Below are 24,907 nucleotides of genomic sequence, written 5' to 3'. Positions count from 1 at the left end.
CCCAGTAATATTAAATTTAGCACAGAAAAAAACATAATAGTGGTAATTTAAATAGCGGTTCAGGGGATTTATTAACCCTCAGGGGCCCCTCTGTCCTTTTTTGGACATTTTTTCTTCACTTTTCTTTTTTGATTTGCTGATCATTTTGGCTGTGTTACAGCTGAAGGTATGGATTTCTGCAAGAAAGTGTCTTTTTTGACATATTTTAAAAATCTAATGTCAGTTACTGTTACAGGTCTATTATACACTGGTAACACATTTTGTACCCTCTGGGGTTCCTCGCGTCCAAAAAAGGACACACAAAGAAAATGCTATAAAATCATCATATATCAATATTTTTTTCTGCTTTTTTTTGCATAAATCTCTTAAACCACTTCAGTTCTGCTCAAACCTACCAAATGTTTATTAGTTTTCAGGATTTTAACCCTTTAAATGCCAGTTTGAAGACATGTTGCCTCTTGTTTTATAAAAAAAACCAACACAGAATATGAGATATTTCCCACATAATACATGATGGAGGGATGTGACATTGTTTTATATCAGAGTCTTTTATATCAAGACATTTCTCAAAACCAGAATATGATCAGGGTGACTTTTGACCACTGGAAATAAATCATGTACTCATTCCGGCAGTAGTCCCCGTGGCACTCAAAATTTCCCTGGAATTTTCTAGTTCTTACTTCTTCCCCCTTTCTATGGTCTCTAACTACTCCTTCATACTTTGTCCTACAGAAACCGTTCAACTATCAAAACATTCAGCTTGATCTGTAGATTATCAGATGTATACAATTTTTTTCTACTATTTATAATTTTCAAAATAAAAAAAGTTTTCTGCAATTTTTTTGCCATTCAAATGAATGGAGAGACTGTTCAAATCCTTGAAAGCTTCAGCCTCTTTGAGCTTCAACTACTTCAGCATACTTTCAACTACAGAGTTCATTCAAACTTTAAGATGTTCACAAGACTTTCAGCTATTAAGCTTGTATTCAGCTTTTTTTGAATTATCACAGTTTTAGTTTCATGCTTTTTTCAGATCATTCTTGAGTTTATAATGGGTGTTTGTTGCACGGAATTTTCAGGGCTAGAGTGGATGGCATGATCGCTAGAGTGGGAGAAGCTCTAAAATTTGTCTGAAAAAAATCTGTGTACCCCTGTCCTTACGGCAACATATTTCGATTTTGACACATTATTTCTTCCTCATTAGTAGATAAACTTGTCCTGTTTCATACACACTGATAGAGACAATGGCAGAGACCGAGACAGAGAGACAGAGACCAGATAAACTCTTTAATAATGAAGCTCAATTAAACACATCACATGCTAATTACATAAAGACCTATGAAATATTTTAACGGGTGGTGATCTGTTAGGTGTGAGGGATAGATGACGGTCTTTGCTTCAGTAGTTGCGAGTCCAACTCCCGTTTGTACTATTGATTAAAGTTAGCTCATGTCAATGCGCACACTTCGGTTGTTAACTACGCCTGCATACTTTGTGCTGCATAAACCATTCAACTATCAAAACTTTCTTCAGGAGATGTATCCTTTCCTTCAAGTTTTTGATAATATTCATCGTTGAAATAATCTTTTTCTGAAATGTATACAATGCAAGTTAATAGAGACGATGTTCAACACCTTCAAAACTTCAAGGTATTTGAAATTCAACTACATGAGAATACTCTCAGCTACAGACTCCATTCAAACATTTAAATGTTCACAAGACTTTCAGCTATTAGACTTGTATTCAACTCTGATATCTTGTTTTTGAATTATCAGTTTTAGTTTCATGCCGTTTTCAGATAATTTCTCATATAATGGGTGTGTATTGCACGGAATGTTCAGGGCTAGAGTGGATGACATCATGCTACTGTTAAACTGTTCACAAGAGTTTTGGCTAAGTGATTATTCAGCAAGGCGGGTAATCAAAGCCAGACGAAGGATCAGGAAACCAGCAGGGAGGCACTCCCATTGCAACGTCGGAGCTGGAGAACGCCAAACAGCCACAGGGACAAGCAGACGGGGACCAAGAAGCGCACAGGCAGAACTCGTGGTCGGGGACAGGAGGCTGAGGCGTTTACCGGGGCAGAGACAAGGCAGGATGGTCAGGGACGAGCAGCGTCGATACCTTGAAGTCAGTCCAGAGATGAATGCTGGAAAGTTTTGCATGATACTAAGAACAATCTGGCAAAGAGCGAGTGAACCGGGGATGCATATATACTGGCTTGATTGGAGATGGAGTGCAGCTGGGGGCAACAGGTGAGGACAGTGAGGCTGATGAGGAGGTGTGGGTGAGTGGAAAAACACTGAGAAGCAGGCTGTGACATTTTAACTCTTTCAACAACATGATTCACTTCTCAGCTTTTGCAGCTAATGGAGTTTAGCTCCTCCAAGTTAACATTTTGGCATCTACTTTTTCAAAGCACAGTACTTAATTTAATGTGAGCCGCATTTTCAACTATTTTAGCATTGTGACAGAAATCTCCTACTGGTGTGACATTAAAAGTTTTGCTTGTAGGCTTCTTTCTTAGTTTTTTTGTCAGCCAATTTGGCTTCCAACTAACATGTTTTTCTGTTTTGTACATTATGTACAGTTTTGTACATAATGTACAAAAAAAGTTTTGTGCTTTTCCAACAACAACTTAGACCTTTTTCAACCATTCAACCTCCAGCTTACCATTTCTGCTTTTAATCTTCAGCCATTGCTTGAGATACTTTGGCATTGCTTCAGCAATTGCTTGAGCTACTTAAGCAATGCTTCAGCAATTGCTTCAACCTCTTCAGCATTGCTTCAGTGATCTCATTCAGCTCTCAGCATTCAAATGAATGGAGACCATGTTCAAATCCTTGAAAACTTCAGCTTCTTTAAACATTAAATACTTCAGAATACAGAATTTGAAAAATTCAGCTACAGACTTCATTTAAGCTTTGAACTGTAGACAAGCCTTTCAGCTATTAAGCTTTTATTCAGCTTTTTGATATCTTCAATTGTTTTTAAGTTATCACAGTTTTAGTTTTATGCTTTTTTCCGATCATTTTTGAGTTTATAATGGTTGTGTATTGCATGGAATGTCCAAGGCTAGAGTGGATGACATCATTGCTAGAGTGGGAGAAGCTGAAAATTTTATATGGAAAAAATCTGTGTAACTCAGACGGCTCCAACACTAAATACAGGAAATGATTTACACACCTCTAAACCGTTTTCACTGTAAAAATGTTTCAGTCCAGTTGTAATCAGGAAGCATTCAGCAGTTAATTTCAGTTTGTCATTCTAACTGACACAGAAACACTCATAAATACAGGCAAGCAGAGGGGCACACAGACAGATAGAAAGGCACACTAACACACACAAACAGACAGATGCACACAAACAGATACACACACTGTCACACATACACACACACACACACACACAGAAACAGAAAGCTGTTTACAAGTTAGTACTCATACAGGGAGACAACATGACAACAACATGTTTCAGTTCTCTGCTTTTGCAGCTAATGGAGTTCAGCTCCTCCAGTTTAACATTTTGGCATCTAACTTTTCAAAGCACTGTTCATTAGTTAATATGAGCTGCTTTTTCAACTATTTTAGCATTGTGTCAGTAATCTCCTTCAGGTGTGACATTACAAGTTTTGATTGTACATTTCTTCTTTCTTTGGTCTTTATTTTCAACCAATTTTGGCCATTAGGCTTTTCGCTTGTTCGCTATTGCTTCAGCTACTTCAGCATTTTTCAGCAGTTGCTTCAGCTTCTTCAACAGTTGCTTCAGCTACTTCAGCATTGCTTCAGCAATCTCATTTAGCTCTCACCATTCACATACAGTTTGAACAGCAAATTCTAGTTCGTCTTATTCATCTTACGTTTTGAAATTTCGGTGTGTAATTAGTCCTGCAGCTTAGAGAAAACCGAGAAAATATATTTATCAATGTGTGCGGCTGGATCGGGAAAGGTGTGCTATGACGTTTCTAAGCCATTTCAGTAACCATGGTGATGTAAATTGTGATGAAAGGTGAAAAAATTCCTATAGAGAATGAATGGGGAGACCAACTTTGGAGCACTACTGCTGCATCATACTTCAATGTAGAAAGATGGTTGAAACGTTAAACAGGTCACAAGACTTGAAACTCTTTTTGGGTATTTTGACAACTATTATGGTTTACACAAAATCAAAGTTTACATTTTGTGTCATTTTTAGACCGTTTTAGACTTTATAATGTGTGTGTATTGCATGGAATTTTCAGAGCTAGAGTGGGATAAGCTCTAGAACTCCTCTGAAAAAATGTTGTTTAACTCGTCCTCACGGGCACATAGTTCAGTCTTCACACATCATGGCTTCCTCAATAGTAGACAAATTTGTCCTGTTTCATAGAATGTGTCTAAGCACAGAGACTTGCAGAATTTGAACATGAGCCTCAAAGTGATAGGAGTACCCTCTACCTCTCCCTATGACTGCAATATAAATTCTGGCGCTGATTTCCCCAAAAATACAGGCATGACATTTTTCTGTAACTCACTCCTCTGTCCACATGTTTGGCTCTAGGAACACCAAAGCTAGATATGCTGTGCATGAATTTCTTATGCTGGCCATGGTCCACTCGTGGTTCTGATAAGAGTTAGCGTTTTTTCACAAATAGCAGTCATTTGAGAGGCTTGCCAAGCCAAAATCACACCCAGATCTGTGTCAGCTCTGTGTCTTCCAGCTAGAGACAGGTGTTTGAACCGGCTTGTTAGGAGACTCTTTGATCTCTCTGATGTTTACAAACACAGCCACACACAAATATACACACAAATACACACACACACACACACACACACAGGCAGAGAGCTGTTTACAAGTTAGTGCTCATAAAGAGAGATTATAGTTCAGACTGGATAGTACAACAGTAAATACAGCAGCAGACATACTGAATTTACTTTGAGCTACAGGAACTGTTCAACCATCAAAGTAGCTCTCCCATAGACTGCAATACAAATTCAAGAGCTGATAGCAAACAGCAGGTCTCAGTAGGTGCTACTAACTCAGTATCCGGGCAGAAATGGACAAACCTGATACTGATTGGCTAATTAGACTCATTGATTCTTAGCCTTTTAACTAAGGTATGAGAGCAACTCTAAGGTATATCAACATGGTGTATTTGCATGTTCTTGTATGTGTGTGTTTATGTGTGGTTCTTTTCGTTAGTGTACATGTCTTTCTATAATTGTGAGGACAATTTTGGTTAAAAACCATTATTGTGAATTCATTCTGACCGGTCCTGACAACTTCAAAGGGCTGTTTGAAGGTTAAGCTTATGCAGTTACCAACACCACATACGCACATACATTGAAAGACACACAAACACTATCGCCACCATATGGATATTAACTGTATAAGTGTCTCAACCTGGTAACACAAGCTTTTTGGAGGCTCTATGGTAGACAGTTCTACTGCCACACACAACAATACATACAGGCACATTGACAGGCACACACAAACACCATCTTACTTTTTTGATATTCATCTTCAAAATAAGAGTCTTAAGCAGGTAAAAAGAACTTACTGCAGGTTATGTTGGGCAGCTCTACCATTACACACAAAAACACACACACACACACACACACATATATAGTATTTAGTACTTAGGTATGTGCATGTCTATGCGTATATAAAATCGTGATGGTATATAAATTGACTCAAACACAGAAACATTATCTCCAAGATTTGGATTAACCTTCAAATTAAACTTCTAAACATGGCAAGAGGGAATTATTGGCTCTGTTGTACAAAATCAATCGTCTATATGGGCTTTTATATAGCTTTATTTAAGATCAACTTCTGTTAGGGCATGTACATGTGTGTATACATGTCTTGCTATGGTTGTGGGGACAAATTTGGGTTTGAAAACTATCAGTGTGAGGCTATTTTGGCCAGTCGTGACAGCTTCAAAAGGCTTTTTGAGTGACAATTGCAGTGACTGAGGTCAGTGTCAGGATAAGTCTCTACGACATGAATGAAATCGAAAGTAATGTCCTTTGTACAGATTGAAACGAGAGGAGTGAAGTACATGCACCAAGCAGCAGGCACACTCAAAATTTCACACATTTTCTAATGTTGTTTCTATCCTCAGTCTCCATCCACAAAGTTAACCATGTTCTTATTATTGTAACCATGTCAACAAAGATTGTATAGTGTTGAGGAAGTACTTATTTTAACCCAAATCGCAAATCAATTATATTGAACCTAACCGAGACATGGTCATTATTATAATAACCATGGCGACAAAGGTAGGTATGCTGCTGTTGATACAGTCCACGTTGTTTTTATTATTTTGACCATCACAACTAGGGTGCACAATTTTGTGACAGAAGGTTGAAAAAACAACCTGTATGGTTCTTCAGGTTGGAGGAGTGTAAGGAGTGTAAGGAGCGATGTCCCCCACAGGAGAAACCAGACATAATACACTCACTTTGTCTCTAGAGGACATATGGGTGGGGATGAGGGGTCTGAGGGAAGATGACAGACAAGGGAGAAAAAGGTAAGCAGAAAGAAATATTTTCTGATGAGGGGGGAGAGGTGAGAGGCTCAGTGGTGAAGACCTCCAGGTAGAAATTCAACACATAAATAGGATGTTTGAACTAACAGGTGAGTGCAGTCTGAGGGGAGCACTGGGGGAAAATAGTGTGTGTGTGTGTGTGTGTGTGTGTGTGTGTGTGGGGGTGGGGGGTGGGGGTTCCTGGTTGATGGTTACTGTGATTAGTTGTTGTGTTGTCAGGTGACCAGAGAGAAAAACATCCAGCAGTTTCTACGAGAATCGGTTTCCTTCAGCAAAACGTTTGAATTCACCTTCCAACCTGCTCCATTTGACAAGGTGTGTGTGTGTGTATTTCATAATAAAACATTATTAAAAAGACAGTAATAAAAACCACATTATGACCATTTCATATTTTGTATCATTGTATTTTTGTTTTGCCACAAAACTGTCATTAGATAAAATAGTGTGTGCATAAGAACATAATGCAGTCACACACATACAGTAACAATAGCACAGTGTGAAAGCTGAATGATGTCATATTGAGAGTGTGTGTCCCTCCTGTGTGCAGGTTTGTTCTCTGCAGGAGGTGTATGTTTCGGAGGCTGGCAGCTGTCTGGTTAAAGAGGCCAAGAAATGGGTGACGAAAGCTGCCAAAGACTTTAAGATCCTCACCCATGGAGAGAGGGTAAAATAGAGATGATGCTGGTTTGAGCTCAGGCTTTATTCAGCCACTTCCTGTTTACATCACACTGTAGTATAACAACCTCCTGAGGACATACTTCATGTATAGTCATGACCACACCTCTGAGCTCTGAGTGTGTGACCTCAGTTCCTGTTCAGATTATCTTTGTCTCTGAAGGTGTGCACATCAGTGTCACTGGTCCATCCTGATTCTCAGCAACAACTGTGCATCATCCTCATCATATGAACTTCACTGCTGTTCACTGATTTAAACATTCTCATCTGAAAGAATTATCTGCTAGCTATTTAGAATTAAAGTGTTTGTAGTAAAGTTGTACTGAAGTCTGGTTATCTGATGTGCTGTGTCATGAAGAGCTTCATGTGTTGTATGTGTTGATACATTTATTAGAAGTTTAACCCCCCCCCCTGCATGAAGTTGCAAGAGTTTACATGCACCATCACGGTAGTAAAACATTATTTCTGGATTTATTTATAATTGGTCCATATTTTATATATGCATAGACATGCACATGCCTAAGTAAAAAATACTGTGTGTGTGTGTGTGTGTGCGTGTGTGTGTGTGTGTGTGTGTCCTGGCAGGCTGTGCAGATGTTGGAGAGTCGGCTGAAGCTGCTGTCAGGAGATACAGGGTTCAGTGTGGAGCAGAAGATAGCAGAGGTGCAGGACAGTGTGCGCAAAGCAAAGGTATTTAACTCCAGTTACCATGAACCAAACAGAATCAACACAAGCAGATGATTATCATAGCTGATTTTCTTTCCTGCTCTATTTCTCATTCAGAGACCTATCTGACCTGTGTATATATAAAGTAATGAAACAACAGCTTCACTATTTACAGTATGACACACACACACACACACACACACACACACAGAAAAAGAAATCTGTTTACAAGTTAGTACTCATACAGGGAGACAACATGACAACAACATGTTTCAGTTCTCTGCTTTTGCAGCTAATGGAGTTCAGGTCCTCCAGCAGTGGCGGCTGGTGAAAAATATTCTAGGTGGGGCTGTATGTGCCAGAAGCTTTCAGTAACTATACCAATAAAAGAACCCAAACCAAAAGATACCATTGTTTTAGGGATAAACAATAATCATTTAATTGCCCTTTAGAAATCAACAGTTTGACAGATAATGACAATGATATGAGATGTATATTAGTGATTACTCTTAATACAAAATTAAAGTTCTTGAGAGACATTTACAGTTGGATGATGATTAAAAATAACTATATACAAAGAAAAACTGTGTCATAGGAACATAAAATGTAGCAATTGGATTAAATACATTAGTGAATACTAATAGCACAAAATTACAATATAATGGTATATTATAATGTTTACAGGTGGATGGTGATTAAAGTTAACTATACACAGAAAAAGTGTGTGTGTCTGTGTGAGTGTATGTGTGAGTGAGGGGGTTGAGGGAGTGAGGGAGTGAGGGAGTGAGTGAGTGAGTGAGTGCTCTTATTTGTACATGAACTTTGTCTCCTCTGTAGCACAAGCACCAGCTGACAATGAGTGGCAGTGTCTGTTGTTTCATCTGCCTGAATAGCCAGATAATCTGCCCTTTTTATATCCTCCAGAATGCAATCTCGAAGAACCGTCAGCATACAGTCCAAAAGTTCGTTTTGAACTGTCTTTGAGGTGCCTTTTAAACACAGTGGCGGTCTTCAGGTGCTCCTCTAATACACCGTCCAGCGAGGCCACAAGGTCGACTAATCCCCGAAAAATGCCGGGGTTGTCGGACGATGCTGTCTCATCGTGGCCTCGCAATGCCAACTCAAAAGCTCCACAGAATTTCACACACTCAATGATCCTCGATCCAGCTCTTCATTGTGTTTTCTGACCGCAATCCTGTGTCCTTCATCCAGCTGCGCAGCTATGCTAGTCCTGCCTAGCACGGCTAGCTTGACGGCGTTGTTCATGTGCACCTTCGAGCATTCATGTTTTTTAATCCGCTGATAAATGTTTTAGGTCTCTGACTCCTGTTACAGTCCATGTAATATCTGCCCCCGGCATTTTAAAAAGTAAACACGGGAAGCAGAATACTGCATTTGCAAAACTACATCCAGTTAGCCAAGCCTTCCTGTCATACCAGTTCAGAGAGAAGCTCCTCTGGTCAGTTTTACCTTTCTCCTGTGTCTGCTGTGTTAAATTCAGACCGGGCTTCTCAGGTCCAAGTTCTTTAACACAAAGTTTTTCCCTTAAAGTTCTCCTTTCGAAGTGGTTTAGCAAGAGCGATTTTACAGAATTTACGGGTAGCTGAAGCTCTGCGTGTTCTTGTTCTTGTCTACTTGACGACGCCATCTCGATTTCCCACACTTGTTTCTGGTTGCTAGGATACTTATAGGCTTGGGGCGATATTTTCAGCGCCAAATTTGATGACGCTAATCGGCTAAATTACCCGTTGCTATGTGTTTTTTTGTCTCAGCAACAGTCTACCATTGGCTGAGCTGCTGCAGTGCTGGGGCAACTTTTCTAGCGCCCCAGGAGAGAGGGGAAATGACCGTGGACACAAATTACCCCGTGGTTTATATTATATATATGGCTCGTTCTTTATAATTCAAAACACATTTATTTGTAAAATAAGCAGTAATCATTTATTTTAAACGATTATTTTGGAAAAAATAAAAATAAATAAAAACATTTGAAAATCACTTTCCATCAGGGAGGGCGGCGCCCTAGCGCCCCCTATTGGCCAGCCGCCACTGTCCTCCAGTTTAACATTTTGGCAGTGAGTGAACTTGTGTGGGGAGAATGGTCATTACAAGGTGTCTCCACAAACCTTGTACAGTAAGTGAGAAGAGTCTGAGCTGAGAGGCTGCAGGAGACAACAGTTTAAATTCTTCTTCATTGTGTTTCATGTAAGGGGACAACTGATTACTGTAAGACAATGATTTAAACAGGATTTGTACAGGAATGACTCTGTATAGGATGATATATGAGGCTGATCTCTGTATCTCCAAAAAGCAAAACTATAAAATCACCTGTGAGCTGAACTGAGAAAAATTGTAAAATTTCAAAACTTAAGACCTCAGATTTCAAATCTGAGTTTCCGATTATTAATGAACTGAAAGGAGTAAATATTAAACAGTATTCATATATCACTTGAATTTGTATCATTTCTTAAACATAATTAACATTTTGTCACATAAAACATTATGTATAAGTAAAATAAATGATTTAATATCAGAGCAGCAGATGAAGCAGAGACAGAGAGGATGAAGAGGCAGCAGGGGGATTAAATCCAAGTATTTTGTTGACCCTCTTTAAGAACAAAGCTCGGTCTCTAAAATTGTTTTTGTTACTGTTTATCAAAGAACTCCATCAAGGTGTAAGCAGCACCGCTATAAATGACATGTTCATATGGATACAGTAGGCATTCTAATAGAGAGAGGCAAAATATCTAAACACTGAATGTACTTGTATAGATATAGATTCTCTATTGATCAGTGAGAGAGAGGCTAATACTTGAGACAAAGGAAACATCAGTGACAGCAGTAAGAATATAGCAAAGTTTAAATCTCCCACCTTGATTTTTTATAATCCTCTGCTGAGTTGACATCAGGTTGTGTAACTTCAATGTTTCCTCACCTTGATGATTAATATTTCCCTCCTTCTAGTGAGATGATGAATACAGTATTAGTAGTACAGCTGTGAACTCTCAGACATACAAACCAGTCATGTTTGGACATTTCTTTAATTTCCTGTTTTATTTTGAAGTTGACTTCCTTGTATATCTCGTGGTCATTTGACTTCCTGTTGTTTGATCTGGTACGTATTTGGTTATTGAATATGATTTATTATCATGTCTAAATATAAGAAATTATTTAATAAGAAATTATTAATTATTATTATTAAAATTATTGATATTAATTAATAATACCGGGCATTACCTGGAGACCGGGACGATAACCAAACCAGGTTGCAGTCTCACAACCTAAGTAGTTAACTTAAAGTACCTTAACTCCTGGGGTCAACGACTACAAGTGACTTAACAAGGTAAAGTTCGAGCTCTGACTCTCTCAATCAGCCACAGGTCACAATAAACATGCACAATAATGACTAAATGACTTCTCTTTAAACTATAACAATGTTTATTTAATTTTCACAGTAATCATACAGAAAACACAGCAATACGATAAACACATGCAGGTGGTGTGTGTGTCTTTGTGTGTGTGTGTGGGGGGGGGGGGTTGACAAGACGGCGGATGTGATCTGAAAGATGACGGCCGTGTCGTCAGGATTCACTGCATCTCTGCCAATGAGGAGTGTGAGTTTGGGACTCCCCAGAATTCAATTCAGATGTGAAACATGGAGCATGCTGGGAGTTGGGAGTCTGTCGGGCAGCCTTTAGTGCTGTTTCCTTTGTTCCGGGGGTGAAGATGTGCTTTGTCTGACCACATGTGGCACTTGACTGATTTCTTGTTTTTCCTTAGCTTTGGCATCAACATTGTAAAACTTTGTAAAACACACTCCTCCATAAGTGGTGAGCTTATATATAGGTGGCTTTAAGGTGGTGTTTTGGAACATTTGTTGAATATGTTTTCTGGAAGGGTATTTACCATTGCACCAGTGTCTACTTTAAAACTACTTTTCTGTTGTGATGCCCCAATCTCCACAATGCAGTCTCTGACCATTTTGTCACTGTTTGGGTATCCACAGTCTTTAGTAGCAGCTTTAGCTTTGTTACAAAGTGCTCAAATGTCTCACTGCTCCCTTGCATTTTCTTGGGGAAACGATATCTAGCATCGGGTTGGATTTGGGCATCAGGTATTGTGTGTACTTATATCACAGTATGTCTGTAGCTTCTTAGCTCCATCTTCTGTGAGTGTCTAGATCTTGTACACATCTCGCCCTTCCTCCCCTTTCCACAAAAGTTGATAACTGCACTTTTCTTCGCGCTTTTCGTGAAGCGTGGTGGCTTGTTCTGTGAATCCCAGTCCATCCTGGGTGCTGGTACGCCATACATCTCCATCTCTCGGTCAGTGGGTAATGAACCTTTACTCTGACACCATGTTATGTTTGCTCTCAGGCTTACTTATGCAGGAAGGAGAGCAACACTGGCATTACTTGAAACTGCTGGACTTTATTTAGCCATAATGGGTCTCTCTAAACACCTTGTCTGAAGTCTTGCAGGACTTGACTACAACAACACTGGAGTGTCCTGTGATATGCGCACAGTGCAAGTTTTACACATGAGGATGTTACACAGAAACTAAATAAAAACTCAAACAGAGGGCAGGATATCACTGATAAATACATTCAGAAACAAAATGGAGAATGAAGAATCCACACACTGTTGACTGCTAATATCAAAGTGTGGAACAGAAGCCAGCTGCTGTGTGTGTCTCAGTGTGTTGTTGTGTCCTACCTCAGCTCAGCAGGGTGAAGGCTGAGGCTCGTCTGGCTCTGCTCTCAGTCAGAGTCACAGGAACTGAACTGTGGCTTCATGACGCCATGAGCCAGGCAGAGGAGGAGCTGGAGAGAGAGCGGCGGCTCAGTGAGCAGAGGAGGTCTACTGAGGACTTCTCAGTACGTTGACAGACACACACACACACACACACACACACACACACACACATTTTATTGTTTGTGTTGTGTGTCTTGTGTTTATGTTGATTGTGTTTCTTCTGTTGGGTTTATTGTGTTAATTGTGTGTCCTGTGTTTTTAGTGTTTGTGTTGATTGTGTGTCTTCAGGAGGAGGAGTTTGAGTTGACTGACTTTGAGGACTATGATGATGAGAACAGAGAAATCACAGATCCGGTGTCAGCCTCAGAAGTGTGTGTCTTTCCTGCAGCCTGCAGAGTCATCTACAGCTACCAGGTACTGACCACTCAGATATCCACTCACACACATGATTACTGTGTGCTACAGCAAACCTCACACTGGACTTCTGTCTGTAGGGGGTGGGGGGCTGATTTTAACATGACCTGCACTGCTGAGTGATTTTTATCCTGTCCACAGTAATGTGGCTCAGTAACATCCTCAGCTACACTGAGCTCCTGGTTCTCTGTGAACTTCCTACTAGTGTGTTTGAATCCAGATCCTCATCCTCGGATCTCAAAGTGGAGTTTTTTTCCTTCTGCTACATTTTATCAGCTCAGTGTGAAAATGGAGGAAATCTAGAATATTTCTGATGGAAACATGTTAACACCAACAGACCAACATGATGACAGAAAAAATGAAACAACAGCATGGGCCAGACACATCTGCACATCTGTCTCATTCTTGTGGCCGTGATATCTCAGGAACATCTTGAGGGATTTTCTTCGAATTCGGGACAAACATGCATTTGGACTCAAGGGTGAAGTTTTTACATTTTAGTGGTCAAAGGTCATTGACCACACAAAACACATTTTCTGGCCATAAGTCACTAATTCACATGTGAGGGAGTAATTCTAGTTTTAGTTTATATCTGTTCAAATTCAATCAAATTTTATTTGTACATTACGTGTTTATTTGTTTTCATACAGGTCAAATCAGACTGATGAGCTAAAAAGAAAAAGTCAACCAAGAAAGCTTACAATGAGATACAATAAATTGGATTTTAAAAGCAACATATACAAACAAACATATAAGAAAATTAATAATTAAATAACAGATAAAATATTGTCTCCATTAACAGCAGCTGAATCAGCTGTGATCAGCTCCTGTTTGATCATTGTGATACACAGAAACATGGTTACTGTCATAATGATTGAGTCTCCATCCACACTGAGGTTTTAGTTTTAAAACTCATCTTTTCTGCTATGTTTACTCCGGTCGTCCACACTATCTGGAGTTTTCAGCCTCTAAAACAGAGACTTTCAGAAAAAGCTGGGCCTGTTTCATTTTGAAAACTCTGGGGTTGTGTTGTAGCCTGAACGGACAGAAAATATGACCTTTCGAAATGATTACGTAGACTCCCCACAGTCTCTAATTTGCCCTCATCAGCCTCGACTGCCAGTGGTGAATACTACAGTGTTAATGACCTTGCTGTCTTGCAGCTGTTGTTCCATTACATTCTCTATTTTAATCTTACAACTGTCTTTGCTGCTCCTAGTTCAGAGGATTTACTTTAACTAACTAACTGCAGAGTGGACAGTCTTCTTCCCATTTACACCAGCTCGCACATGCTCATGTATGTGAATGGTCATGCGAAATGTATTTTCAGGTGTGATAGCCTAGAGGAAGATTATCTAAGTTTTAAAATGAAAGCATATCAGTGTGGACACATCCTGAATGGTATCAATGTGTTTCATCATGTTTCACCTCACACAGTATCTTTGCCTCCTCTTCCTCTGGGGATATTTGTCATGTTAAATGTCTATCTCCAGATCCTGTTTCTTCTCTAGGGTTCAAATGTCCACAACAATAAGCTCATTACAGCCCAGATACATTTCTGTACCTCTTCTTCCTCCATTTTTCTTGAAAATATACCAAGCCACATATTTATCACATATATCAACATGGTAGCTTGACTCCTCTCTTCACTGTGGTAAAGAAACAGGAAGTAAAATGAACTCACAGACCAGGGATCCAGTGGAAATGTCTTTTTTTCTGAGAAAGGTTCCAACTGAGTGAAAAGCCATGAAAAGAGCTGATTCACTTCTCTAAATGATAAGGAAAGGAGCTTCAGTGCTTCCTATCTTATCTCCTTTTGTCATGGTCTCAGCCTGGAGGCTCCAGGGTTTTGTTTTTTGGACTTTCTTGGTTTTTGGTTTTCTGGGTTTTGGGTTTCTGTTCTTGGTTTTGAGTGTTTCTGGTTTGGGTGTTTCTGGTGTCTAGTTTAGTCTTCCCTGTCTTGTGCTCTGTTTCCCCATGCACTTCCTGTTTTATTTTGATAGTCATGTCGCCCCAGTGTCTGAGTTCTTCGTTTTGCTTCCTTTGGTTAATCATCCCTGATGTGTCCCACCTATGTCTGTTTCGCCACCTGTTCTCCATAGTAATCAGTTCTGTTCCTTTAAAAAGCCCTTGCTCTGTCTTTTCCTTGTGGTTTCATTGTTGGTGATGAGATTTGTTGTTTGTTTCGTCAGTGGCATCGTCCCATGTATAGATTTTTTTTTTTTTGTTAATAAATTCCTTGACACTGGTTCCTCCTCTGCATTTGGGTCCACCACTTACCCCTACTTACCTCAAACTCGTGACACCTTTAGCATAGAAAACACTGCAGCTTCCTTTACGAAAGGAAAGGAGAAATCCAATCCCACAATTCCTTGCTGCAGCAACATATGAAGCCAAGCACCATTGTAGTTTAACCATAGCAAACCCACATAAATGCAGATACAAAGTAGTTGTTTGTGACACGATCCAGAACTGATGGAACTCCTTGTCTGATTGACTGAAGCCCAAATCTCACTGAATGAAGAACAAGCAGACTGAATTTCTAGTTAACAGTATCATCTTCATAACAACATATTATTGCCTAAACATAAATGTTGTTTCACTAAATCTCCTCCCATTGTGTAAAGACCTAAATATTAATATTCTCTTTATTGAAATGTCAAAAGCACCTATGACAGGAAACTATAAACTTATGTCTAAATATAATTTATTCTGATTTCTTGCTCAGTTTCTTATTTTTATTTAATTATTATTTTAATTTAATAAATAAAGTTAGTTTTAAAAAAATCCCTGTGAAAGTGCAGTCAGATTATTTTCCTAAGTCCTTATGAATTCTCCTTCACATCTTGAGCTCAAGAAGTGGTTAGAGAGGAGATTATTTAGACTGTTCCACTGTAGTCCAGGAAATGTTGTGAAGCCCTCTGTCAGACTCGAACTTGGACAGGACTCAAAAAAGTTCAACAAAATGATATTTATTAACAAAGTCCAAAAGAAAATCACTCTTATGAGGAAACAACAAAGTAACAAACAATAACGTGACTAAGCACAAAGTATCAAAGTAACAAACTAGAGACAAAAAGAAAATCACTCTGAGAGGAAAAAATGGCAAATGCCAGAAAACCAAAAATCACTCTTATGAGGAAAAAACTAAACAAAGCAACAAGGAACAAGACCTGAGTTAACAATGACATGGAGCGTGGGGCCGGGAGGTTCACGGATACAGAACAAGACGAACTGGCACAGAACAAAGGGAAACGCAGACAGATATACACAAGGTAATGGGGAACAGGTGGAAACAATCAGGGCGGGGAAGACAATCAGACCAACGGGAGGCACCAGGAGGAAGGGCAAGTTACCTGAAACGAAAGGAGAGTCAAATGTCAAAATAAAACAGGAAGTGATGAGACAACATAGACACAAGACAGAAAACGAAACACAACCAGACACAGATCATGACACCCTCAGTCACACGACAATATCAACCAGGAGGAATAAGGTGAAGATCTGCCTTTAGTTTTCTCCACAATCTGATCTGTTTAAATATATATTATCTGGAGAACATGAAAAAGACTGTCTGTTGTTAGCTAAACCTGAGTGTGAGGGTGAGCACGACCTTCAGCAGTCTGTCTAAGTCTGATCTGAAGTTTCAATCTGTTTAGTCACATGAAGTCACATCCAGTGTCACAGTGAACAAGTGAATATATTTAACAGAAGCAGTGAGCAGACTGTATCGACTACTTTCAGTGAAGAATTCATAAACATGACAAAAGCATCTTATTTCCTTCAGGCCAACCAATCAGATGAGCTGTCAATCATGGAAGGGGAAGAGCTTCAGGTGATTGAAGATGGAGACATGGAGGACTGGGTGAAGGTATCAGCTGCTCTGCTGCTGGTTGATCATGATGTGTATGTGTGTTATCCAGTGTCTCACCTGTGTCTCAGTCCCTGTGTAGGTGTGTAACTCCTGTGGACGGATGGGCTATGTTCCTGAGCATTTTGTGCAGTTCCAGTGTCTACCAGCAGAGGGCGGTGCCCAGCTGGACAGCTCCCTCAGCTCCACCTCATCTTCTGGGAACAAAGCGAGGGCAGGGAGCAGAGGTCAGCTGTGTGTGTGTGTGTGTGTGTGTGTGTGTGTGTGTGTGTGTGTGTGTGTGTGTGTTCTTCCAACAAAACATTTTTAGCACAGAACTTTTTTCTCTGTCCCAAAGTCGACAAATAAAATCAGCTGCAGGTTCCCTCCTAAAACACAGCTCCATCGTCATCATCACTGTCATCAGAGATGAAGGAACGAACAATAAAAAATGATGAACTTCATCTACAATCTTACTTTAACAGAAAGTCTTTCTGTTTAGGGAGATAGTAAATCTACCTGTAGCTGCTGAAGACACACCTTAACATCACATCGCAGTGAGAGAGCACAGGAACACTGTGTTTCTGATGTAGGTTCTTTTACTTAACAATTTACTCTGAGCAGCAGGAATATAACACTGTAAATAATAAACTGTCAAAAAAAACATATTTTTTTATCATCCATTTTCTGCTGCTGATCCGGGCTCATGTCATCATGGCAGCAGGTTAAACAGGGTATTCCAGATGTCCCTCTACCCAGTAATGTGTTCCACCTCCTCCTGGAGGATTCTGAGGTGTTCCCAGCTCAGATGAGATACTGTACATAATCTCTGCAGTGTGTTCTGGGTTTACCTAGTTGGATGTGCCTGGAAGACATCCAAAGCAAGACCCCTAAGAACCACCTCTTCTTCTTTCGACATGAAGGAGCAGTGGCTCTGCTCCGACCTCCTCACCCTATCTCTAAGGGTGAGTCCAGCCACCCTGCAGAGGAAACCCATTCTAGCCACCTGGAACCTCATTCTTTTGGTCACTACCCAGATCTCATGACCACAGGTGAGTGTTGGGATGTAGACTGACTGGTAAATGGAGAGCTTTGCCTTCTGGCACAGCTCCTCTCACCACAATGGTCCCGTACAACATTTGCTTTACTGCTGACACCACACAGATCCACCTGTCATCTCCCTCTCCATCTTACCCTCACTGTGAACAAGACCCAGAGATACTTAACTCCATCACTTGGGGCAGAAACTCCATCCCTACCTGAAGAGAGCGATCCACCCTTTCCTGGCAGAGGACCATGGCCTCAGACTTAGAGGTTCTGACCCTCATCCCAACCACTTCACACTCACTGGAATGGAATTCTGAGATCCCCAAACCAGACGCACTCCTTCCCCCACCTTGAAATCCTGTCCATGAAATGCATGAATCACAAACAGGACTGGTGACCAGGGACAACTACCAGGAACATGTTTGAATTTCTGCAGAGAATACAGACACAGAGCTGTGTCACTCTGGTTATACAGGGACCCGCTAACTTATAGCAACATACTCAAAATCACTCAAAAATTTATCATTCAGAATAAAGAGTTCACCTAACTGATCCAGGTCTTTCCACGCTGATTGTCCCATTTAAAGATATCCACTTGTTGGAGAAAAAAAGGTCCAGGTCCGGGCCAGAGACTAAGTCTAGACGTCTTCACCAACACTTAACTTTCTACAATACTGCACTTTTACTGGAGTCAAAAAAGATTAAAAAAAGAAGGCACTGGAGATGATCAGAGTCCGATGCAATAGAATGAATTCTTTCACAAGAATAAAAGCGAGATCAGATCCGGATCCGAACTGAAGACAGAAAGCCTGTGCACAATCATATATAGTTCTTTCTTAGGTGGGTTCTCCGCCTAAGAAAGAACTATCACTTTTTAAAGTGAACCTATCACCGCCTTGGGAGCAATGATCTCCAGCCCTGTGTGGAAATCCCCAAACCTGACCTGCCAGGGTAGCGTAGTAGGACAACGTGTCCAGAAGCCTCTCTTCTACCCTATCTAAGACTCCTGTGCCAAGGCATGTAGTATGACCAGGCATCCAAGAGCCCCTCCACCACCCTAAACCTAAGGCCCTCGTCTATCCTCAATCTGGGCCTCGCTACGGCTGCTACTCCAACACAATTGCTCCCAGGGCCTTTAGAACATTTTTTTTCTTAACTTTATTCCCTCCAGGTTCCATTCTGTAACAATCTTACTTCAGTAAAGCTGGTTCGCTTACAAATCTAACCTCAGTTGTAAGTATATCTATTCCATTGGATTATGCAAGTTTAATATTCAGTATATTTATAATGCATGGTATATTTTAGTGAAAATTTACTAAAACACACTGCTGAGACATCCAGTCCAATCACATTTATATCTGCACTGTTTGATCCTCACACCTTCAACATGCACACGCGTGATGATGTAGTGTTATTCGATGGTCATATGATACAGCTGTGATCTGTTTCAGGTTTGGCCAGAGCTCTGTACTCCTACCAGGCCCAGAGTGCAGAGGAGCTGTCCTTCCAGGAGGGGGCGCTGATCCACCTGATCCGCTATCGATATGGAGAGGTGCAGTACATTTCAAATTAAAAGCCTAGATCTGCCAGAGTCTGTGTTTCTACACCAAGTCATGACAGAACAGTGAGGCTCACCTGTCAGACTCACCTGTCACACCCACCTGTCCTGTAAACAGGAGCAGGTACAGGGTGAGTCAGTGTGAGAGTTAATTCTTGATTTTCTATAGAGCTTTCAACCACATCACACAGCCTTCATCAGCAAATTGAGTTTGTTAAGTTGTCATCACGACTGCAGTATTACAACTGAGACGACTCTAGTTGAAGGCAATGAGATGTGGCTGAAAGCTGTCACTTTTTTAAAAATTCTAAATGACCCGCAATTCGTATAACCCCACCCCCTTTGATTGAGATTTGTTGTCTTTGTAGAGTAAGCCAGCTGCCTTTTACAAAGTCGACAAACAGCCTTATCTTTATTTGTGACTTTGCCATCCATGGTGTAGAACCCAAAATACACTTACACTTGCTGCCTCTCAGATGTTTTAGTGTTGTGTTCTGCTCAGGACACCTCTGCTCCCTATTGTCCTCCATTTTCATTTTCACAAAAAGAACACTGCATTATCATTAGCTTAGTTTACTGATAGGTCAATAGGTCAAGCTGACAGAGCGCCCTCTGCTGGATGACAAGGCAAACTACTTCAAAAGGTCTGTGCTTAGACTGCAGCCTACAACACTCAAATAAAAAGTATCACGCCCTACTCTGAATAAAGCCAGTAAGTGGATGGTGAGTTTAGATGATTCACGAGGCACGTGCTCTGTTTGACCTCTGGACTGTGGTTCAGGTGGACGACGGCTTCTGGGAGGGAGAGCTGAACGGTCGGACCGGAGTCTTTCCGTCGTTAGTAGTGGAGCTTGTACATAATGAAGGCGAGAAGGAGGTGAAGCAGGAGGAAGAGGTGAGGAATGACTGTCTGTGGTTTCCTGTAAATCTGGACTTCTCTGGGTGATTAGGACTCAGGAGCCACACACTATTTCTCCATTTATCTGATTGTTTACTGGTTTTGATGCTTCTGTATTTGTTGTATATCCAGCCCCTCCCCACCCCGACCATGCCCTGGCCCCCCCCCCCAATCCCCTCCTCTCCTGGCTGTAGTCCACCTCTCAGTGCCACCCCCCCCAGCTGTGTGGACAGGCCCAGAGACAATACAGCAGGTGAGTGGAGTCAGACTGTGGATGTCAGAGCTGCAGGTTCAGGTCTTAATGTTCTGTCTCTGTGTTTCTGATCAGAGTCAGGGGGCAGCAGCCACAAGTCTCCAGACCTCTGCAGCAGTCGGCTGAGACCAGTACGTGACAGCAGAGTTCTTGAACGTTGATGTAATGCATCTGTGTGCAGATGTTGATCAGTGACAGTGAACGCCTCTCTCTCCTCCCTCTGTTCTGTTCCAGTGTCGAGCTCCACCTCCTCCTCCAGCTCGGAAGCCTTCACCTCAGCATTGAGACACCGGCAGATACACCTTAATGTGACCAAACTGTTTGTATCTGTCATTGTTTTTTTCTTCTGGCCAACTCTGTGAGACTTCTGATGTATTAGCTACATAGAATAAATGATGATACATCTGAATACAGTGTGAATGAGAGATCATGTTTTGATTTGTATATAGAGGTGTTTGTTATTTAGCTCACACTCTATGATATAAACAGACAGAATAATAGAATATCTATAGTCAGTGTGTTGTCTGCATTAGGTCTGAGTCAACACGCTGCCAGTTTGGAGAAGCAGCAGGAGCACTGGGACAGAAGCTGAGTGATGAGCTGCTATGGATGAGGTCAGCAGAAAAACCCGAGTTAGACACTTTCTAGCCCACATGCTGAGGTATTCACACTGTTATTCAAATATTTCCATCCTGTTTTTGGAACTTAACTAGTCCTACAGTTTGTGTGCTACAGAAACCATTCCAGTATCAAAACGTTCAGCTCATTCAGGACATTCCTGCTATTATTTTTCTTAATTGTATATTAAATATTAAGCTTTTTATCATATTTTTTTGCCGTTCAAATGAATCGAGACACTGTTCAAATCCTTGAAAACAGTCTCAGCCTCTTTGAACTTCAAGTGGATGACATCACAGCTAGAGTGGGAGAAGCTATAGAAATCCTCTGAAAAAATTCTGTGTAACTCGTCCTCCTGGCCACATATTTCAGTCTTAACACATCACTGCGTGCTAGGTAGTAGACAGAAATGTGCTGTTTCACAGCACAGACATTTACAGAATTTGAACATGAGCCTCAAAGTGATGGGATTACCCTCCACCTCTCTGATTGACTGCAATATAAATTCAGGAGCTGATTTCCTAAGAAAAGCAGAACTGACCCTTTTTGGTAACTCGCTCCTGTTTCCACATTTTTGTTCCACATTTTCTTGTGCCAGTCATGGTCAGTTCCTGTGTCTGTTAAGAGTTACCATTTTTTCAGAAACAGCAGTCGTTTGAGAGGCTCGCTGAGCCAAAATCTCACTCAGCTCTGTAGACACAGACAGCTGATCAGACACAGGTGTTCAAAACAGTTCATTAAGAGACTCTGATCTCTGTGATGTTTAAAAACACAGACACAGTCAGGCAGAAAGCTGTTTACAAGTTAGTACTAATAGTGAGAGATAACAGTTAATTAAAAAAATACCAATACAACAATATTTTTTTTCATAAGGGGTCAATTTTAACATCTGCAGAACTTGCATAATAGCCAAGATCTCCCCTGTCGGAAAATATTTTATAACTTAAAATAAATAGCAAATAGTAGCCAGACTTTCTAATGTATAAACAGATTAACAAAACAAAAACACACACTGAATCCTCCAGCGCCAAGAGCACTGTAAGGAAAACCTCTGCTCTCCGCTAATTTAATAATCCAAAACAGCCAACAGTTAACAAAAAGTAAACTCATAGTTGCATTTTTCAGACCTCTAAATAAAATAAACACCCCAGTCTTCAACATAGGGGACAGCTTGTCTACTGGTTTCTGTTCAGAAATAGCAACTTGTCGCCATGCTGTGGGGTTAGACCCGGTGCACACTGGATGCATGGCAGCTTCGGAACGTGTTGATTTTCATCACCGCGCCCATGTTAATGGATTTGAGCGGACACACACAGGCAGGTAGATAGACAGACACACAGACAGAAAGCTGTTTACAAGTTAGTACTCATAGAGGGAGATGACAGTTCAGACTGGACAAGAACAACACTAAATACAGCAGCAAACATATTGAATTTTCCTTCAACTTTTTGATATTATTCATAATTTTTGAAATAAGCTTTTTTTTTTTACAATGAAAATGAATGGAGAAGATTTTCAAATCCTTCAAAACTTCAATGTCTTTGAAATATAACCACTTGAGCATACTTTCAGCTACAGATTTCATTCAAACTTTAAACTGTTTACAAGACTTTCAGCTATGAAGTGATTGTTCAGCTTATTGATATCTTAAAATAAATTTTCTACTGTTTAGGATGCAGTTCATCTTTCTGTTACTAATACAAAAGATTAATTATTTCTATTTCCACATTTGGCAGGAAGTAATTTGGCTTTCAACTGTTTCAACATCATGTTTCAGTTCTCAGTTTTTGCAGCTAATGGATTTCAGCTCCTCCATTTTGGCATCTAAATTTTCAAAGCACTGTACTTTGAGTTAACTTTCAGTTAATATGAGCTGCTTTTTCAACCATTTTAACCATTGCTTCAGAAATCTCTGCCAGATTTGAGCTTACAAGTTTTGCTTTTCTTCTTTAGGTATTTTCTGACCATTTTTGGTCATTCTGTTATGAAATTGAACAATTCAGGTGTCTTTCAACCATTTTATGCCATTCAACCTCCAGCTTACAAGTTCTGCTATTAATTTTTAGCTGTTGCTTCAGCTACTTCAGCATTGCTTCACCAATCTCATTCAGCTCTCAGCATTCACACACACTTTCCACAGGAAATGCATTTTCTACTTTTAAATTCCTCTGTTCTGGTGCTGTTGCTTTGGTCTGAATATGTGAGATAACCATACCCATTTGAATATAACAGATGGAAATAAAAAGAGCTGGGAAATAAATGTGGCACTTATATATCACTTATATATTTACATTAACATTCATGTATTTATTTAATTATTGATTTTTGATTTAGATGGCATTCCATAGTCTACAAGTTTCCTGCTTGGTTTCCCATAAAGACCAGGAACTGATTTACCTCTGACCTGGAACCTCTGACCTGTGTCTGGTGAACTCTTCTATTGCAGGGCCAGAAGCTGTAATGTAAACTGCAGTAGGAAGGAATCTAAATAAATACAGATGACATTGTTGGGTTTACAATAACCATGACAACCAAAGGGTCACGCCCCCTCCCTGCAGAAACACATGTACTTGGATTACATACACATGTTCTCACTTTATCCTGATTCTACCTGCTGAAGAAACCTCCTCGACCACCCTCACTGTGTGATAAAGTTTCAGAGGCAGATATCAAGACTTTCTGAATGACCAACCTCTTGAGGGGAGTGACAGACTGAGAACTGTCCTTCAGTGGATTAGATCCACTGTGACGACATAAAAACTGGAGACTTTGAGAATGAAGTTGAAAAAAGTTGTTAATGTTGTGTGATCAAAGTCTTAATTGAAGGAAAAACAAACACTGTAATAACTTTACAAAAAAAGCTCAGACTATTTTGAGATTAAATTTTTAATTTTGCAAGAAAACATGATGATACAATGAGACTAAAGTCAGAATCTTGAGGAACAAAGTCTCTCATCAGACTGGGTAGATTAAATGACTTCTTTCTTGTACATTTTTTTACCGTGTTCTTGGATGTTTTTTCTTCTCAGTGACTTCATTTTCAGTGGTATTCTGAGTTCAAAAGAACATTAGGTGAGAATCATTTAAAATCATTTATTGTTGTTTCTTTTCTTCCTTGCTTGTGCTCATTTCTGTCATGTTCTGCACCACAGTGTCCAGTTCTCTTCTGTTGATTCTGGACATTTGCAGGTTGTGGTTCCTTCAGCTGTTCTCTTCCGTCATGACGGCCTGGGGAGGCTGTTTCTGCCTTTGTATGTCAGGAGGGCTTTTGAGCCCAGTTCCTTTTGTTCTACTCAAAGGCAATAAAGAATTTAATTGCTACGTTTCTGTGCTAGAACTTCATCAGGCAAATGATTTTAACAATGAGGAGCCACCATCTTAAATAGTAGCGGCTGATCCCCTCATCCATTTGAAATAGAAAATAACAATTAACAGACATCAGTTCACTACATAACAGTTTATGATAAATTAGAAACTACATATAGTGACACACCCATATATGTTTCACATTGAATAGATAATTAATATGAAATTAATATTTCTCCCACTCGGGTGCATAAACTACATTCTTCATAAAGGTTACAGGCATATATTTACGCCTGTTGGGATTAATATATGTTATGAAAAAATTGTATCAATATA

General features: G+C 40.1%; 1 protein-coding gene across 2 annotated transcripts in view; it reads left to right on the top strand.

Annotated features, from left to right (window-relative positions):
• Positions 1-21,052, top strand: part of LOC130173862 (F-BAR and double SH3 domains protein 1-like) — a 42,244-nt gene extending 21,192 nt beyond the window's left edge. The window contains exons 10-21 of one of the 2 annotated variants that reach the window (XM_056383392.1): positions 6,752-6,847; positions 7,080-7,196; positions 7,793-7,897; positions 12,594-12,749; positions 12,916-13,041; positions 16,829-16,912; positions 16,995-17,139; positions 19,390-19,490; positions 20,278-20,391; positions 20,527-20,647; positions 20,723-20,778; positions 20,882-21,052. In XM_056383392.1, the coding sequence (XP_056239367.1) occupies positions 6,752-6,847; positions 7,080-7,196; positions 7,793-7,897; positions 12,594-12,749; positions 12,916-13,041; positions 16,829-16,912; positions 16,995-17,139; positions 19,390-19,490; positions 20,278-20,391; positions 20,527-20,647; positions 20,723-20,778; positions 20,882-20,932 (1,272 nt within the window). In that variant the 3' untranslated portion in view covers positions 20,933-21,052. Of the gene's footprint in view, positions 1-6,751; positions 6,848-7,079; positions 7,197-7,792; positions 7,898-12,593; positions 12,750-12,915; positions 13,042-16,828; positions 16,913-16,983; positions 17,140-19,389; positions 19,491-20,277; positions 20,392-20,526; positions 20,648-20,722; positions 20,779-20,881 lie in introns of those variants that run through there. The other variant, XM_056383393.1, reaches the window with a different exon arrangement.
• Positions 21,053-24,907: the final 3,855 nt, after the last annotated feature.

This window comes from Seriola aureovittata, chromosome 8 (genome assembly GCF_021018895.1).
Source record: "Seriola aureovittata isolate HTS-2021-v1 ecotype China chromosome 8, ASM2101889v1, whole genome shotgun sequence".
NCBI lineage: Eukaryota > Metazoa > Chordata > Actinopteri > Carangiformes > Carangidae > Seriola > Seriola aureovittata.
This window is presented reverse-complemented; position numbering and strand designations above follow the sequence as displayed.